A 17,030-nucleotide genomic window follows, 5' to 3' on the forward strand; every position below is an offset into this window, starting at 1 on the left:
ATGAGAGGGGGCTTCTTCACTCAGAGAGTGGTGGCTAAGTGGAATGACCTTCCGGAAGAGGTGGTTGCGGCAGGGTCAATTTTTTCATTTAAGAGAAGGTTGGATGAGTGCATGGATGTGAGGGGATTGGAGGGTTATGGACAGGGAGTGGGTAGGTGGGACTAGAGGAGATCACTTAAATCGCTACAGACGAGATGGCCTGTTTCCGTACTATAATTGTTATATGGTTAAATGCTAGCTCAGCCTGTGAAATCCCCAGCAGTGGGATGTGAGATGTGTTGATGTCTTAAAGTGATGTGACAGAGTATTTAGAGGTGGTTTGGCTGGAATTGTTAGAGCAGCTTGCACGCACACATTTCAAAGCACAGAATTTTTGCAGGACTTTTGCAGAGTGGTTTTTGCAGAAAGATCAACAAAGTAGCAATGGTAGCAGCTTGCCTGGGAGAGCATGTGATCTTTGTAGGCAAGGGTGAGAACAGTTTTGCTCTCAGAGAGGGAGGGTGTGAAACAGAGAGAAAGGAGACAGAAATAAGTTCCAGAAAGACAAAGCTGGCAAACCCTTGGAAGGGTGTCTGGTCAAAGGAGAAGACTGGCAGTCTGAAAGGTGACCTGAAAGAAACAGGATCATCTGGAGAACCCTGAAGGGGGCAAGTTTCGTCAGCAAGACTGATTGAGAAGGAATCAGTTGCAGATGTCCTGGAAGAGGAATCTCTGAAAATCAGCAAGAACCCTCCTGAGTGTTAACCATTTGCCTGTTAAGCACCAAAACCTGGTGAACTTTGTTAATGCTAACTTCTGCGCACAGTACAAGAATTCTCTGCAACCCATGAGATTGGACTGTGATCCAAAGAACTTTTCTAATCTTAAATATACATTACACACACCTGCGTTTAGTATTAGAGGGGGGATTAAGTAGTTAGGTAGGTTCAGCATGATGCTGAACCAAGCCATGAAAGACCTCAACAATGAAGACGGTGTTTACATCCGGTACCGCACGGATGGCAGTCTCTTCAATCTGAGGCGCCTGCAAGCTCACACCAAGACACAAGAGAAACTTGTCCGTGAACTACTCTTTGCAGACGATGCCGCTTTAGTTGCCCATTCAGAGCCAGCTCTTCAGCGCTTGACGTCCTGTTTTGAGGAAACTGCCAAAATGTTTGGCCTGGAAGTCAGCCTGAAGAAAATTGAGGTCCTCCATCAGCCAGCTCCCCACCATGACCACCAACCCCCCCCACATCTCCTCGGGCACACAGAACTCAAAACAGTCAACCAGTTTACCTTCCTCGGCTGCACCATTTCATCGGATGCAAGGATCGACAAAGAGATAGACAACAGACTCGCCAAGGCAAATAGCGCCTTTGGAAGACTACACAAAAGAGTCTGGAAAAACAACCACCTGAAGAAACATACAAAGATCAGCGTGTACAGAGCCGTTGTCATACCCACGCTCCTGTTCGGCTCTGAATCATGGGTCCTCTACCGGCATCACCTACGGCTCCTAGAACGCTTCCATCAGCGCTGTCTCCGCTCCATCCTCAACATTCATTGGAATGACTTCATCCCTAACGTCGAAGTACTCGAGATGGCAGAGGCCGGCTGCATCGAATCCACGCTGCTGAAGACCCAACTGCGCTGGGTGGGTCACGTCTCCAGAATGGAGGACCGTCGCCTTCCCAAGATCATGTTCTATGGCGAGCTCTCCACTGGCCACCGAGACAGAGGTGCACCAAAGAAGAGGTACAAGGACTGCTTAAAGAAATCGATTGGTGCCTGCCACATTGACCACTGCCAGTGGGCTGATATCGTGTTCAACTGTGCATCTTGGCGCCTCACAGTTCGGCGGGCAGCAACCTCCTTTGAAGAAGACCACAGAGACCACCTCACTGACAAAAGGCAAAGGAGGAAAAACCCAACACCCAACCCCAACCAACCAATTTTCCCCTGCAACCACTGCAACCGTGTCTGCCTGTCCCGCATCGGACTTGTCAGTCACCAACGAGCCTGCAGCAGACGTAGACATACCCCTCCATAAATCTTCTTCCGTGAAGCCAAGCCAAAGAAGAAGAAAAGAAAAGGTTAAGTAATAAGTTAATTCTGTTTTCTTGTTCAATTATAATCAAAAACTACTTTTGTTTAAGTAACCTTATGTTGTGGTGTATATCTATTGCAGGTTTTTGGAATCCTCTGGACTCCGTAACAGTGATTAAAGCCTATTAATCACGACTCTCTGTCTAATATGGTTGATTGATAGCGCTGCAATTTAATCACCTTAAATTCTGGGCCATGGACAAGGTGACACGGGTGGGTAAATTGGACACCGGCCCTAAGGATCCGGAGGCCTCAGTCAAATTCGATCAATGGCCGCCCTGCCTCAATGCTTTCATGAGGCGCAATGACTTGCAGAGTGAGGAAGGCAAACAAGATCTACTCTTCGCTCAGGTTGGCCACCGGGACTTCCAGATGATAAGGGTGCAGGGAACTGGGATTCACGTAGGGCGTTGTGCTGATGGCTGGCCTCGCCTCTCAACTCCGCCTCCATCTGCTCACTTATAACCCTAGTTTCCCGCCTAAACACAGAAACCTTCCGCAGACTACTGTGAGATCCTACCTATAGTTATAAACTAATAAAAGCGTTTGTTCTCTCTCCAGTCGTGAGAGCTTTTATTCATGCAAAAATTTCATTCGCTTATTCCCTAACGATGAAAGTGCTGCTCAAACCTGGTCCGCAGCTGATTGACCCTCTGTCCCCCGACGTGGCTGAGGAGTTCACGTACTGGCTAGATTCCTTCCGACCCTACCTGAAAGTGACCAGAGACATCTTCCACACCGATGAGCTCAGGAGGTCCACACTCGTTTCGAGGGTAGGAATGAAAGGGTTTGCAGTCATCAGGCACTATGTATGACAATGCCATCGAGGCTTTGAAGGCTCGGTGCCTGAAGTCCCAAAACGAGCTCATAGCGAGGCACTGACTCGCTCTACGTCGTCAACGGCCAGGAGAGACCATCGATGACTACCTGCTGGATCTGTGGACGCTCGCCAAGAAGTGCAGGTATAAAGCGGCTACGGGCCGCGTTCGTGAAGAAGAACAGATCCAGGACACTCTAGTCGTGGGAGTCTGCTCGAGGTACATGAGGCAGCGACTGCTTGAGTTGGGTAAGAAGGACCTGGCGAGCCATGTGGAACTGGCCAAATCACTGGAACAGGCCAAGCTCGAGAATGATGAAATGCAAAATGCAAACCCAATTTTATCGGCCAGACAAAACCCACCTAATTAAAGCCACCCGCCCTTTCGAAGGCCTGAGTATGGATTTCAAGGGCCCCTCCCTTCCACAAACAGGAACGTATACTTCCTAAATATCATCGATGAATACTCCCACTCCCCTTCCGCCATCCCCTGCCCAGACATGACCACACCACAGTCATAAGGTCACTGCCCACCATATTTACTCTGCTTGGATACCTCTGCTATATCCATCGTGACCAGGATCCTTGTTTATGAGTGAGGAGCTGCTGGCTAAGGGCGTAGCCACGAGCAGGACCACAGTTTGTAATCCCCAGGGGAACAGCCAGATTGAAAGGGACAACACCACCGTCTAGAAGGCAACCCTCCTCGCCCTCAGGTCGAAAAGCCTGCCTATCTCTCAGTGGCAAGATGTCCTCCCTGAGGGGCTCCACGCCACCAGGTCCCCCCTCTGTTCTGCTACTAATGTGACACCGCATGAAAGGCTCTTTTCCTTCACCAGGAAGTTGGTGTCGGGAACCACACGGCCGTCCTGGCTGATGACCCCTGGGCCCGTCCTGCTCCGGAGGCATAACAGGAGCCACAAGACTGACTCTCTGGTCGAGAAGGTCCACCTCCTCCACGCTAACCCCCCATATGCTTACGTGGTGTATCAGGATGGGTGGCAGGACACGGTTTCCATCCAAGACCTGGCGACCCCTCGACCAACTAATCGACATCCCCTCACAGTAACCCTGACCAGATGACCCCACTAATTGCACCCGACACCTCACCCCAACCCCAGATCATGCAACCCCATGGTCCAATTGACCCCCCCTCCCCTCAGCCACCGGAGGCATGCGCACTCTGCCAGGCTTTGTTTCAAAAGAAAGGGTGAATGTGGTTCAACTACTGTATATCTATTAGCACTGTCTGTATGTATGCACTGTATGGGCTGGCCTGACCCCTGAACTGGAAATCCCTATAAAGGCCGTTACACCCAAACCCCTCCCTCAGTACCTGCCTTGGAACCAGGCCAGCAACATGTGAGATGTGCTGATGTCTTTAGGTGATTAAAGCCTATTGATCACGACTCTCCATCTAATGTGATTGATTGATAGTGCTGCAATGGTCAACCTTGAAGTTGGAGTATGTGGTTGATGGCAGGGTTCTTAACAGAGAATTGTGGTGCATGGAACGCATTGCCAGGGGCGGTGGTGGAGCATTAGGGGCATTTAAGAGACTTGTATATGGGAACATGGATGGAAGAAAAATGGAGGGTTATGGGTGTGAGGGAGGGAAGACTTAGATTGTTGTGGAGTTGGTTTACGTAGGTTAGCACAGCATTGTGGGCTGAAGGGCCTGCACTATGCTGCCATGTGTATGTTCTATCCTATTTGCAAAAGAAACCTTCCGTTACCAAGACAATCTCCTTCAGCAATTCCCGTTAGTATAGAGTAGTATTTCTCAACCTGCTTATTAGGAAGGTCTGTAGACACCGTGATTACCATGTTATACCCAAAAGTTCTGGAGAAATCCAGTAGGTCACACAGAGTCTGTGGGAAATAGTCTGACTAAGGGTTTAGGCCTGAAAAGTTGGTTATATCCCTTTGCTGCCTTTACTCAGAGACCTGAACTCAGGGATGTGCGCTCAGGGCCTACACTCAGGGACCAAAACTCAGGGACATATAATCCGAGATGTGTACTCAGGGACACGTACTCAGGGACGTACACTCAGGGACATGCACTCAGAGTCGTGCACTCAGGGACGTGTACTCAGGGACATATAATCCGAGATGTGTACTCAGGGACACGTACTCAGGGACGTACACTCAGGAACGCTAGGGTGGTGATCTCGGGATTACTACCTATTCCAAATGCAAGTGATGAAAAGAATGTAAGGATAAGGAATATGAACGTATGGCTGAGGGGCTGGTGTACAAGGCAAAGATTTGGCTTCTTGCATCGTTGGGATCTCTTTTGGGGAAGGCATGATCTTTACAAGAGGGATGGGTTGCACCTAAATCTAAAAGGTGTCCACAGTTTGGCAAGTATGTTTGGTACAGCAGTGGGGCAAGTTTAAACTAATTTGGCAGGGGTATGGGAACTAGAATGATAGGAAAAAGGGTAGGGAAGATAAAGTAATGTCCAGGAAAAGTAAACTAGGAAAAGTAATGTTGGGAGGAGAAAGTAAAAAATCAGATGGTGCAGTGAGTTTTCGGGTCAATGATGGTGTTAAGAAAATTACAAAGAAAAATAGTGGGCAGAAAAATCAAAAGAAAAGGTTACAGAAGTCACTAGATATTAAAAGGACAAAGAGCATTAGGGCACTTTATCTGAATGCCCGCAGTGTTAGAAATAATGTTAGTGAACTTGAGGCCCAAATCGGTACCCATGTCTATGATTGGGTCGCCATCACGGAAACATGGCCACAAGGTGACCCTAAATGGGAATTAAATTTTCAAGGGTATCAGGTGGTGCAAAGAGATAGACAGGATGGTGAGGGAGGTGGAGTTGCACTCTTAATCAAAGATGAGCTCCAGGCAGTAGTGAGGGATGATATAAGATCTAAAGAGCATAATGTTGAGTCCATTTGGGTAGAGATAAAGAATAACAAAGGGAAAAAATTATTGGTGGGTCTTATCTATCGCCCACCATATAACAATAGTTTAGTGGCACAGGAAATAAATAGAGAGATAAGTGAGGCATGTAATAATGATACGGCAGTCGTCATGGGGGACTGGGACTTCCACGTAGATTGGGAAAATCAAGTTGGTCGTGGGAGTCTGGAAGAGGACTTCATAGAATGCATCCGCGATAGCTTTCTTGAGCAGCATGTTAAGGAACCAACAAGAGAAAATGCTCTCCTGGATCTAGTGTTGTGCAATGAGATAGGTAGAGTAAATGATGTAATAGTCAGAGAGCATCTGGGAAATAGCGATCATAGTATGATTGAATTTCTCATTCAGATGGAAGGGGAAATAGTTAGATCTAAAACTAATATATTAGACTTAAACAGGGGTGACTACCATAGGATGAGGGAGGAATTGGGCAGAGTGGACTGGGAGCACAGGCTCATTGGGGAAACAGTTGAGGAACAGTGGAAGATTTTAAAAGAAATATTTGGTAATGCTCAACAAAAATATATTCCGGTCAGGAAAAGGGCAGGAAGGGAGGGAAAAATCAACTGTGGTTAACAAAGGAAATAAAGGAGAGTATAAAATTGAAGGCGCAGGTGTACAAAGATGCAAAGAGCAGTGGGAAACTGGAAGATTGGGAAAATTTTAAGAGACAACAAGGGGTTACAAAGCGGGTCATAAGAAATGGGAAAAAGGATTATGAAAGTAAATTGGCACAAAATATAAAAACAGAAAGCAAAAAATTTTATAAATATATAAAACGGAAGAAGGTGGCCAGAGTTAACATACGACCTTTGGAGGATTTCCAGAAAGCGTTTGATAAGGTGCCGCACAAGAGACTTCTCAGTAAGTTACAGGAAAGTGGAGTCCGGGGAAGTCTATTGGCCTGGATTGAAAATTGGTTGCCTGACAGGAGGCAGAGAGTCGGGATAAATGGGAGTTTTTCAGGTTGGCAGAGAGTGGTAAGTGGGGTGCCACAGGGGTCGGTGTTAGGCCCACAACTGTTCATCATTTACATTGATGACTTGGAGGAGGGGACAAAATGTGGTGTCGCCAAGTTTGCCGATGACACCAAATTGAGTGGAAGAGCAAATTGTCATGAGGATGTGGAGAGTCTGCAGAGGGATCGAGTTAAGCTGGATGAGTGGGCAAAGGTCTGGCAGATGGAGTACAATGTTAGTAAGTGTGAGGTGATCCACTTGGGCAAGAAAAATAAAAGAGCTGAATATTATTTAAAGGGTGAAAAACTACAGCATGCTGTAGTGCAGAGGGACTTGGGAGTGCTTGTGCATGAATCGCAAAATGTTAGGTTGCAGGTGCAGCAGGTTATTAAGAAGGCAAATGGAATGTTGGCCTTCATCGCTGGAGGAATTGAATTCAGGAGTAGGGAGGTCATGTTGCAACTGTATAAGGTACGGTGAGACCGCACCTGGAGTACTGAGTCCAGTTCTGGTCTCCATATTTGAGGAAGGATAAACTGGCTTTGGAGACGGTCCAGAGGAGGTTTACTAGGTTGATCCCTGGGATGAAGGGGTTGACATGATGAAAGATTAAATCGTCTAGGATTGTATTCGCTCGAGTTCAGAAGAATGAGAGGAGATCTTATAGAAACATATAGGATTATGAAGGGTATGGATAGGATAGATGTAGGAAGGTTTTTTGAGCTGGCCGGGGAAACTAAAACGAGAGGACACAGTCTCAAGATTCGGGGGAGTAGATTTAGGACAGAGATGAGGAAAAATAGTTTTTCCCAGAGAGAAATGAATGTTTGGAATTCTCTAACCAGGGAAGTGGTTGAGGCTGCCTCATTAAACATATTTAAAATTCGGTTAGATAAATTTTTACATGATAGAGGAATTAGGGGATATGGGGAGAAGGCAGGTAGGTGGAGTTAGGTCATAAATTAGATCAGCCATGATCGTATTGAATGGCGGAGCAGGCTCGATGGGCCATTTTTGGCCTCCTCCTGTTCCTACTTCCTATGTTCCTATGTTTGTATGAAACAGGTGCTGGCTGTCCACCCTGTCTATGCCTCTCAGAATCTTGTAACCTCTATTAAGTTTCCTCTCTTATCCTTCTACACTCCAAAGAGAAAAGTCCCAGCTCTGCTAACCTTGCCTCATTAGACTTATTTTCCAATCCAGGTAACATCCTGGTGAATCTTCTCTGCACCCTCTCCATAGCTTCCACATTCTTCCTATAATGAGGTGACCAGAACGGAACATAACACTCCAAGTGTGATCTCGCTAGAGAATTGCACAGTTGAAACCTGACTTCATGACTTCTAAACTCAATCCCCCTATTAATGAATCCCTGCATCCCATAGACCTTCTTAACTATCCTATCAATCTGTGCAGCGACCTTGAGGATTGTAAGGATTTGGACCCCAAGGTCCCCCTGTTCATCCACACTCTTAAGTAACTGACCACTAACCCTGTACTCAGCCTTTTGGTTGGACCTTCCAAAATGCATCACCTCACACTTGTCTGGATTGAACTCCACCTGCCACTTCACCGCCCAACTCTGCATCCTGTCTATATCCTCCTGTTACAACCTTTAACTCCATCTTTCTGTCTCTTCGTCCAGGTCATTTATAAAAATCACAAAGAGCAGGAGTCCCAGAACAGATCCCTGCGGGCCCTCCACTAGTCACTGACCTCCAGGCAGAATACTTTCCTTCCACTACTACACTCTGCTTTCTACCTAGAAGCCAGTTTTTTATTCTCATGGCCAAGGTTCCACTGATCCAGAGCCTCATGACTTTCTGGATGAGTCTCTCATAGAGAACCTTGTCAAATGGCTCACTAAAATCCATATGGACCACATCTACTGCCCGACCTCATCAATTTGTTACCTCCTTAAAAAACTCAATTAGACTCGTGAGGTACGACCTTCCCTTCACAAAGCCTTGCTGACTAGCCTTGAGTAGACTGGACTTCTCCAAATGCTCATAGATCCTGTCCTTAAGAATCCTCTACAATACTCACCGGTCTATAATTCCCAGGATACTCCCTATTACCTTTTTAAAACATGGGGACTACATTTACCATTCTTTGGCATCTCCCTGCAGCCAAAGAGGACTCAAAGATCATGGCCCACTACTCCAGATATTCCTTCATTCTCATTATCCTGCATCCTTTCATTTCCTCAAGATCGAAGCATCAGGTTTCTGGATCACTGGGCTCTCTTCCAGGGGCGGTGGGACCTGTTCTGATGGGACAGTTTCCTCTGAACTGGACGGGGGACTAATATCTTGCGTGAAGGTTTGCTCGTGCTGCTCCGGTGGGTTTAAACTAGATTTGCAGGGGGAGGGGAACCAGAATGCCAGAGCAGGTAGAAGAGTGGAGGAGGGAAAAGATGCTGTTAAACCTCCTTACAAAGACAGAATGGAAAGGTTGAGCATGGTGGGAATAATGTTCTGAATTGTGTCAATTTTAATGGAAGGAGTATTGTAGGAAAGGCAGAAGAGCTTAGAGCATGGATTGGCACATGGAATTACGACATTGTGGCCATTAGCGAGTCTTGGTTGCAGGTGGGGCAGGGCTGGCAGCTCATTGTTCTAGGGTTTCATTGTTTCAGATGCGATAGAATGGGGAGGATGAAAGGGGGAGGGGTGGCATTGCTCGTCAGGGAAAGTATCACAGCTGTGCTCAGGCAGGACAGACCACAGGGCTCATCTACTGTGGCTATATAGGTGGAGCTGAGGAATGGGAAAGGTATGACCACACTCATGGGGTTGTATTACAGACCATCCAATAGACAGTGAGAATTGGAGGAGCAAATCTGTAGAGAGATAGCAGACAGTTGCAGGAAACATAAGGGTGTGGTTGTACCAGTCGGGGATTTTAACTTTGCACACATTGACTGGGACTGCCAAACTATAAAAGGGCTGGATGGCTTGGAGTTTGTCAGATGTGCTCAAGAACCTTTCCTAAATCAATATATAGAGGGAGCACAAGAGAGTGTGTAATACTGGATCTCCTATTAGGGACAGCATCATGCTGAAGAAGATTGAAAAGAGGGTTGGTGCGAGAACACAGCCTTGCTTCACGCCATTGTTAATGGAGAAGGGTTCAGAGAGCTCATTGCTGTATCTGACCCGACCTTGTTGGTTTTCGTGCAGTTGGATAATCATGTTGAGGAACTTTGGGGGACATCCGATGCGCTCTAGTATTTGCCAAAGCCCTTTCCTGCTCACGGAGTCGAAGGCTTTGGTGAGGTCAACAAAGGTGATGTAGAGTCCAACAATGAAGATGCTGTTTACATCCGGTACCGCACGGATGGCAGTCTCTTCAATCTGAGGCGCCTGCAAGCTCACACCAAGACACAAGAGAAACTTGTCCGTCAACTACTCTTTGCAGACGATGCCGCTTTAGTTGCCCATTCAGAGCCAGCTCTTCAGCGCTTGACGTCCTGTTTTGCGGAAACTGCCAAAATGTTTGGCCTGGAAGTCAGCCTGAAGAAAACTGAGGTCCTCCATCAGCCAGCTCCCCACCATGACTACCAGCCCCCCCACATCTCCATCGGGCACACAAAACTCAAAACGGTCAACCAGTTTACCTATCTCGGCTGCACCATTTCATCAGATGCAAGGATCGACAATGAGATAGACAACAGACTCGCCAAGGCAAATAGCGCCTTTGGAAGACTACACAAAAGAGTCTGGAAAAACAACCAACTGAAAAACCTCACAAAGATAAGCGTATACAGAGCCGTTGTCATACCCACACTCCTGTTCGGCTCCGAATCATGGGTCCTCTACCGGCACCACCTACGGCTCCTAGAACGCTTCCACCAGCGTTGTCTCCGCTCCATCCTCAACATCCATTGGAGCGCTTTCATCCCTAACGTCGAAGTACTCGAGATGGCAGAGGTCGACAGCATCGAGTCCACGCTGCTGAAGATCCAGCTGCGCTGGATGGGTCACGTCTCCAGAATGGAGGACCATCGCCTTCCCAAGATCGTGTTATATGGCGAGCTCTCCACTGGCCACCGTGACAGAGGTGCACCAAAGAAAAGGTACAAGGACTGCCTAAAGAAATCTCTTGGTGCCTGCCACATTGACCACCGCCAGTGGGCTGATAACGCCTCAAACCGTGCATCTTGGCGCCTCACAGTTTGGCGGGCAGCAACCTCCTTTGAAGAAGACCGCAGAGCCCACCTCACTGACAAAAGGCAAAGGAGGAAAAACCCAACACCCAACCCCAACCAACCAATTTTCCCCTGCAACTGCTGCAACCGTGTCTGCCTGTCCCGCATCGGACTTGTCAGCCACAAACGAGCCTGCAGCTGACGTGGACTTTTTACCCCCTCCATAAATCTTCGTCCGCGAAGCCAAGCCAAAGAGAGAGAAGATTAGAGACAGAAGTGTGTGTGGGAACACTTTGGGTCCAGTGATCATAATGCCATCAGTCTATACATCCCTCAAGATCGCCGTGCAGGTTGATAGGATAGTTAAGAAGGCTGATGGGATATTGGGCTTCATTAATCAGGGTACAGAGTTCAGGAGTCAGGAGGTCATGTTGCAGCTCTATACATCTCTGTTGGTCACTTCAATGCAGAGGGGATTTACAAAGAATATAAGAAATGCAAAAAAACTCCTAAGAAGGAAATCAGGAGGCCAAAAGAGGGCATGAGGTGGATCTGCAGACAAAGTGAAGGAAAATCCCAAAATATATTCAGTCCAAAGGGATTTCAAGGGGAAAAATTGATCCTCTTGAAGACCAGAGTGGTCATATCTTCTTGGAGTCAAAAGAGACGGGGGATGAATTTAAATGGGGTTTTTGCATCTGTATTTACTCAGGAGATGGTCGAAGTCTATAGAAGTGAGGCAAAGCAGCAGGGAAGTCACGGACCCAAGAGAGATTACAGAGAAGAAGGTTCTTGATATCTTGAGGCAAAAAAGCGTGGCTAAATCCGTAAGGTTTGACAAGGTATTCCCTTGGACCTTAATGAAAGTAGAGGTTTATTGGTATGAGGTTGGAAAGGGTAAGATTATTGTGGAATAGGTTGACATAGAACAGCATAACATTGTGGGCCGAAGGGCCTGCATTGTGCTGTAATGTTCCATATTCTATTCCTGTAATGTAGCTTGGGGAGCTCACTGCCACCTTTTCCCTGAGGAAGGTACATAATCTATGTTCCTTTACCTTGCATACCTTTCCGATCTTATCTCTTTCTCTATCTCTATCTCTCTCTCCATTTCATTCCAATTGTCCTGCATTTATTGTGGCTGACAGAGATATAATTTACCCAGTGAATCCGACACCAACCAGCAGCCGCAAGGTCAGATCACACAAAGGACCAGGGAATCATCTTTCACTGGTGCCAAATCCTTCAAACCCCAGCTGGTTCACTGTTGTGTGAGAAGGAACGTGCCCCACCTCCCTGCACACCATAACCAACAGCTGGCTCAGACACCTCAGCCTTTCCAGAAGGCCATGAACAATGCATCCATTGTAAAGATTCAATTGTACCTGTAACTGTCCAAATCTTCGTACATTGCATCACCCGATTCATCTATCTGAAATCAAACAGGTTTCATGGTCAGTCATGATCTTCTTAAATATTAAAGCTGCCTCAAGTAGCCCGCTTCTAATTCATGTCTATACACATTTCACTGTCATTTTAAATTATCGTTCTGTTATTTAAAATCCACCCACCAGACAATCTTCCTTCTCTCTCTATCTCTCTTCCCCTCCCTTTATCTCTCTCCTCCTCTCTTCCCCTCCCTCTCCCCTCTCTAAATCACTCTCCCTCCCTTCCCTCTCTCCCTATCTCTCTTCCCCTCCCTCTCTCCCTCTCCCCCTCTCTCCTCTCTAAATCACTCTCCCTCCCTTCCCTCTCTCCCTATCTCTCTTCCCCTCCCTCTCTCCCTCTCTCCCTATCTCTCTTCCCCTCCCTCTCTCCCTCTCCCCTCTCTCCCTCTCTCCTCTCTAAATCACTCTCCCTCCCTTCCCTTTCTCCCTATCTCTCTTCCCCTCCTTCTCTCTCTCCCCCTCTTATGAAGGGGACATAAGCGCGAGATAATTTTCTTTGAGTTCATCTTATTTCCTCTTGTCTATCTCTTCGAAGTTGAATATCATTATTTCTTTAAATCTTTTCCAAATACTTTGTTTATTCATTGTGTTATGAAAATCTTAATGCAAAGTTATGCAAAATGTTTCTCCGTTTTATCAATGAATTAAAGCTACATAAAGCTGCATCTACAAAGTTTGATTTATTGGATGAATAAGAATATTCTCCTTGCATTTCCTTGAAGATGAGAATCTATTAGAAGCTGGTAAGTGTCATCTGTAGCCTCTGCATTAGGGATGCCCCATGGAGACCATGGTTGGGTCTGTTTAGAATGACAGATCTAGCATATTTTGGTCTGTGTAAGATACATTTCACTGATTGCCTCAAAATGTTGCTGAGCCTCTTTCCAAGGCACATCATTGAGTTCCATTGCCTTCAGGATTGGCAGTGCCAGTTAGAGGGACGTAGGAGTGGTGCTGGAGGGGTTAGGCATGATTCTTACCTCCTCTCCAACGTTTGAAACTCCCTGCCTCCTTCGATCTGCAATGTAAAAATCATAAATTATTTTCAATTTTAAATTTCATTAACCACACCTTGAAGAAGGAGAGATCAGAATCGAGCAAACACCAGAGGACGTGTGTACAAAGTGAAGGGAATGAAGTTTAGGGGAGACGTCAGGGGGGAGGTTTTTTACACAGATAATTGTGGGGGCCATGCCCGGGGATGGTGGTGGAGGCTGGAACATTCGGGGCATTTAAGAGAGACAGACACATGGATGGAAGAAAATTAGAGGGTTAGGGGGCAGGAAAGGGGTTAGTTTGGTTTTTTTTGATAGGAATATATAGGGCGGCACAACCTTGAGGGTCGAAGGGCCTGTACAGTGCTGTAATGTTCTATGTTCTAAAAACCCAGTAGAAACCAATTCCAGCCCTTGAAACCCATGCCGCCCAATTACATCCAATTAACCTACAAACCCCTGTATAGTTTTGAAGGGTGGGAGGAAACCGGACCTGTCCCACAACCCCCCCCCCCCGGGAAAATCCACACAGACACAGGGAGAACGGACAAATTCCACACAGCGTGGGATTCAAACGCAGGTCACTGGTGCTGTAATCGCATCTCGCTAACCGCTGCACTAACTGTACTCCCCCAGGTAAATAAGGAAAAAGGTTTCCTCAGGCTGGGAAGTTCACTCATTGAGTCACTGAGCCATCATATTGTACAGCGCAGACACAAGCCATTTAGCCCATCATATCCAAACTGACCCCTTTTTTTGCCAATCTAGACCTGTGGTTCTCAACCCTTTTCTTTTCCCCCACTCACATACCACCTTAAGTAATTCCTTACTAACCACAGAGCACCTCTACCATAGGATGCCATAGGTGCTCTGTGGTCAGTAGGGGATTACTTAAGGTGGTATGTGAGTGGAAAAGAATGGTTGAGAACCACTGGCCTGAATGTCTCTTAAATGTGATCATCTGCACCCCCTCCTCGGTCAGTGAGTTCCTGACATCAACCATTCTCTGTACAAAATAAAATCTCCCAAAAGCGTAGCGGATAGTGCCACGCTGTTACAGCGCCAGCGACCAGGGTTGGAATCTGGTGCTGTCTGTAAGAAATTTGTATGTTCTCCCTGTGACCTGCGTGGGTTTCCTCTGGGGGCTCCAGTTTCCTCCCACCCTTCAAAATGTACGGGGGTTGTAGGTTAATTGGGTCTGTTTGGGCTGGAAGAGCCTGTAAGTCCGCTGCGCTTCGAGATTTAAAATGTAAATATATAAATCCCCTTTAAGCTTCCTTCCTCTCAACTTAAAACCACACCTGGAGGCAAAAGGGAGGCACCTTCTCTCACTGCAGACGCAGTTTGGCTTGCTGAGTCTCCCCAGATCCCAACACCTGAAGTCTCCTATGTCTCCACACTGCCAAGTCCCTTCTAGACATGCTGTCTCATCGAAACCTATCGGCTACTGAAAGGTCTGGATAGAGTGGACGTGGAGAGGACGTTTCCTCTGGTTGAGGGCGTGGGGGGGGGGCGGCGCAGTCTCAGAATACAAAAAGGTCCCTTTAAAACAGGGATGAAGTTTTGAATAAAGTTCTTAAATTTTGACATACAGCACGGTAACAGGCCCTTTCGGCCCTCGAGCCCGTGCCGCTCAATTAACCTACAATCCCCAGTACGTTTCGAACGGTGGGAAGAAACCAGAGGCCGCGGGAGAAACCCATGCAGACACAGGGAGAACGTACAAATTCCTTATAGGCAGCGCCAGGCTCGAACCCCGTGACGATCGCTGTAACAGCATTGCACTAACCACTACGCGTGCCCCCCCCACCTTTGAAGAGGAATTTCTTTACCCAGAGGGGGTGAATCTGTGAACTTCATTGCTGTGGACGGCTGTGGAGGTCAAGTCACTGGGGATATTTAAGGTGGACATAGAAGCGTTTTTGATCAAGGGTTAGAGGATGAAGGAAAGAGAATGGGATTGAAAAGGATAGTACATTAACTGTGGTGGTGTGGACATGATGGGCTGAATGGCCCAATTCCACTCCTATGCCTTTTGGTCTAAATTTCCTTCCTCTGCAGAGGGAGTAAGTATTAAATTTACATTTAGACATACATCAGGGTAATAGGCCCTTTCGACCCATTGCCCAATTACACCGAATTAACCGTACATTTTGAACAGAGGGAGGAAACTGGAGCCTCTGGGGAAAACCCAAATATGGGGAGAACTTACAAACCTCGGACCCGATCGCTGGTGCCGTAATGGCCTTGTGCTAACCATGACACCCAGATGAGTGGGTCCCTCTCTCGCTGTTCCCCCAACCCCTACTCTTGTGGTCTCCACAGCTCTTTTGGATCAGTTTTTACGAAGGGTTCTGACTCAACTCCCCACCCTCCCTCAGTGGCGCAGCCCAATCCATTGAGCTCCCCCTGCAGCTTGCTTCCTGCTCAGCACTTTGGTGAAGCTCCTCTGCTCTCCCTCCACTCTGCCTCATTCTGCTAAGAGTTTCTCACAGAATCAGGAGTACATCCTGACCACACCCAGTCCATGCTGACCCACCCACCTTTTGTCCCTTCCACCCAATTACTCCGGTCCCACTCTATTCTTCATCAACTATCCCACCACCCCACCCTTCACCCACACACTGGGGGGGAGGAAACAATTTACAGCAGCCAATTGCCCCACCGTGGAACGTGGGAAGAAACTGGAGCAGTGGGGTGTGAGGGGAGGGGGAGAAACCCACGCAGTCATGGGGAGACCGTGCAAACTCCACACAGGCAGCACCTAAAGGAAGGATTTAACTGGGTCTCTGGGCCTGTGAGGTAGCTGCAAAAAAAAAATGGTGGCACTTGCTGGAGCTCTTGTAACCAGCGGATCCAGGGAGACCGTGGAGTGCAGATACAGTGCTCCCCCATAAGTTTCTACTGATGGTGACGTACAGGCTTTAGACGTCCTGATAAAGGAGCTGAGGGTGGTATTTTAAAATCCTGTGACCATGGGGTCTTTGCACAAGATGGTAGTGCCTCAGATGTTAGCAGCCTCGAAAGAATTGCTGGCTCTGAGGGAGCTGAGGCACCAGAAAAGAAGGAGAACACAGGAGACAACCCACAGGATGATGACCATGCGTTTGAGGCTGAAGAATACACATGTGGTGGGCTGCTGGCAACTCAAGGCGAGGAACCCATGGACTACTGGTGACTGCGGTCAAAGGACTCGGACTGCTGGAAACTGGTTCAAGACTGGCTGAAGAGTTACTTGGTATTGGAACTGGGATGTGAGAAGGTGCTGAGGGCAAGAAGGGCTCCCAAGGGGCCTCAGGCGCTGAAGGGCTTCCTGATCATGTGGGAGGTTCGGATCTGGAGCCTCAGGCGGCTGATGGACTGCACAGGAGTCTGTGCGGCAGCAGGGTCTGTGGGAGGGCTGGAGGCGAATCCACGACATTTAAGGACTTGCTTTTGCTTCTCTTTCTCTGACGGTAAGGGGCGTCAGGCAATTCCTGCTGATTGCAAATCTTTTTCTGCCTTATGGCAGACTAAATTCAATCTTGCGTAACATTACGTCTGTTTTATTACATGACGGTAAAAGAATCTTCAACCTTGAAACATTACTCCCCGACTGCGACAGTGTAAATTGCATTTGAAGTGCATTCTTTAGAG

The 17,030-nt window shown here is 47.5% G+C and overlaps 1 protein-coding gene across 3 annotated transcripts in view; it reads right to left on the reverse strand.

The window, feature by feature from the left end:
* The window catches only part of LOC138735676 (FYN-binding protein 1-like), a 181,813-nt gene that overhangs the window by 76,967 nt on the left and 87,816 nt on the right, over nt 1–17,030 (reverse strand). For all 3 annotated transcript variants that reach the window (XM_069883876.1, XM_069883866.1, XM_069883884.1), the window contains exons 5-6: nt 13,380–13,417; nt 12,337–12,383 (exon numbers count right to left, since the gene is read on the reverse strand). In XM_069883876.1, the coding sequence (XP_069739977.1) occupies nt 12,337–12,383; nt 13,380–13,417 (85 nt within the window). The remainder of the gene's footprint in view (nt 1–12,336; nt 12,384–13,379; nt 13,418–17,030) is intronic.

The sequence above is a fragment of the Narcine bancroftii genome, chromosome 1 (genome assembly GCF_036971445.1).
Source record: "Narcine bancroftii isolate sNarBan1 chromosome 1, sNarBan1.hap1, whole genome shotgun sequence".
In the NCBI taxonomy this organism is placed as follows: Eukaryota; Metazoa; Chordata; class Chondrichthyes; order Torpediniformes; family Narcinidae; genus Narcine; species Narcine bancroftii.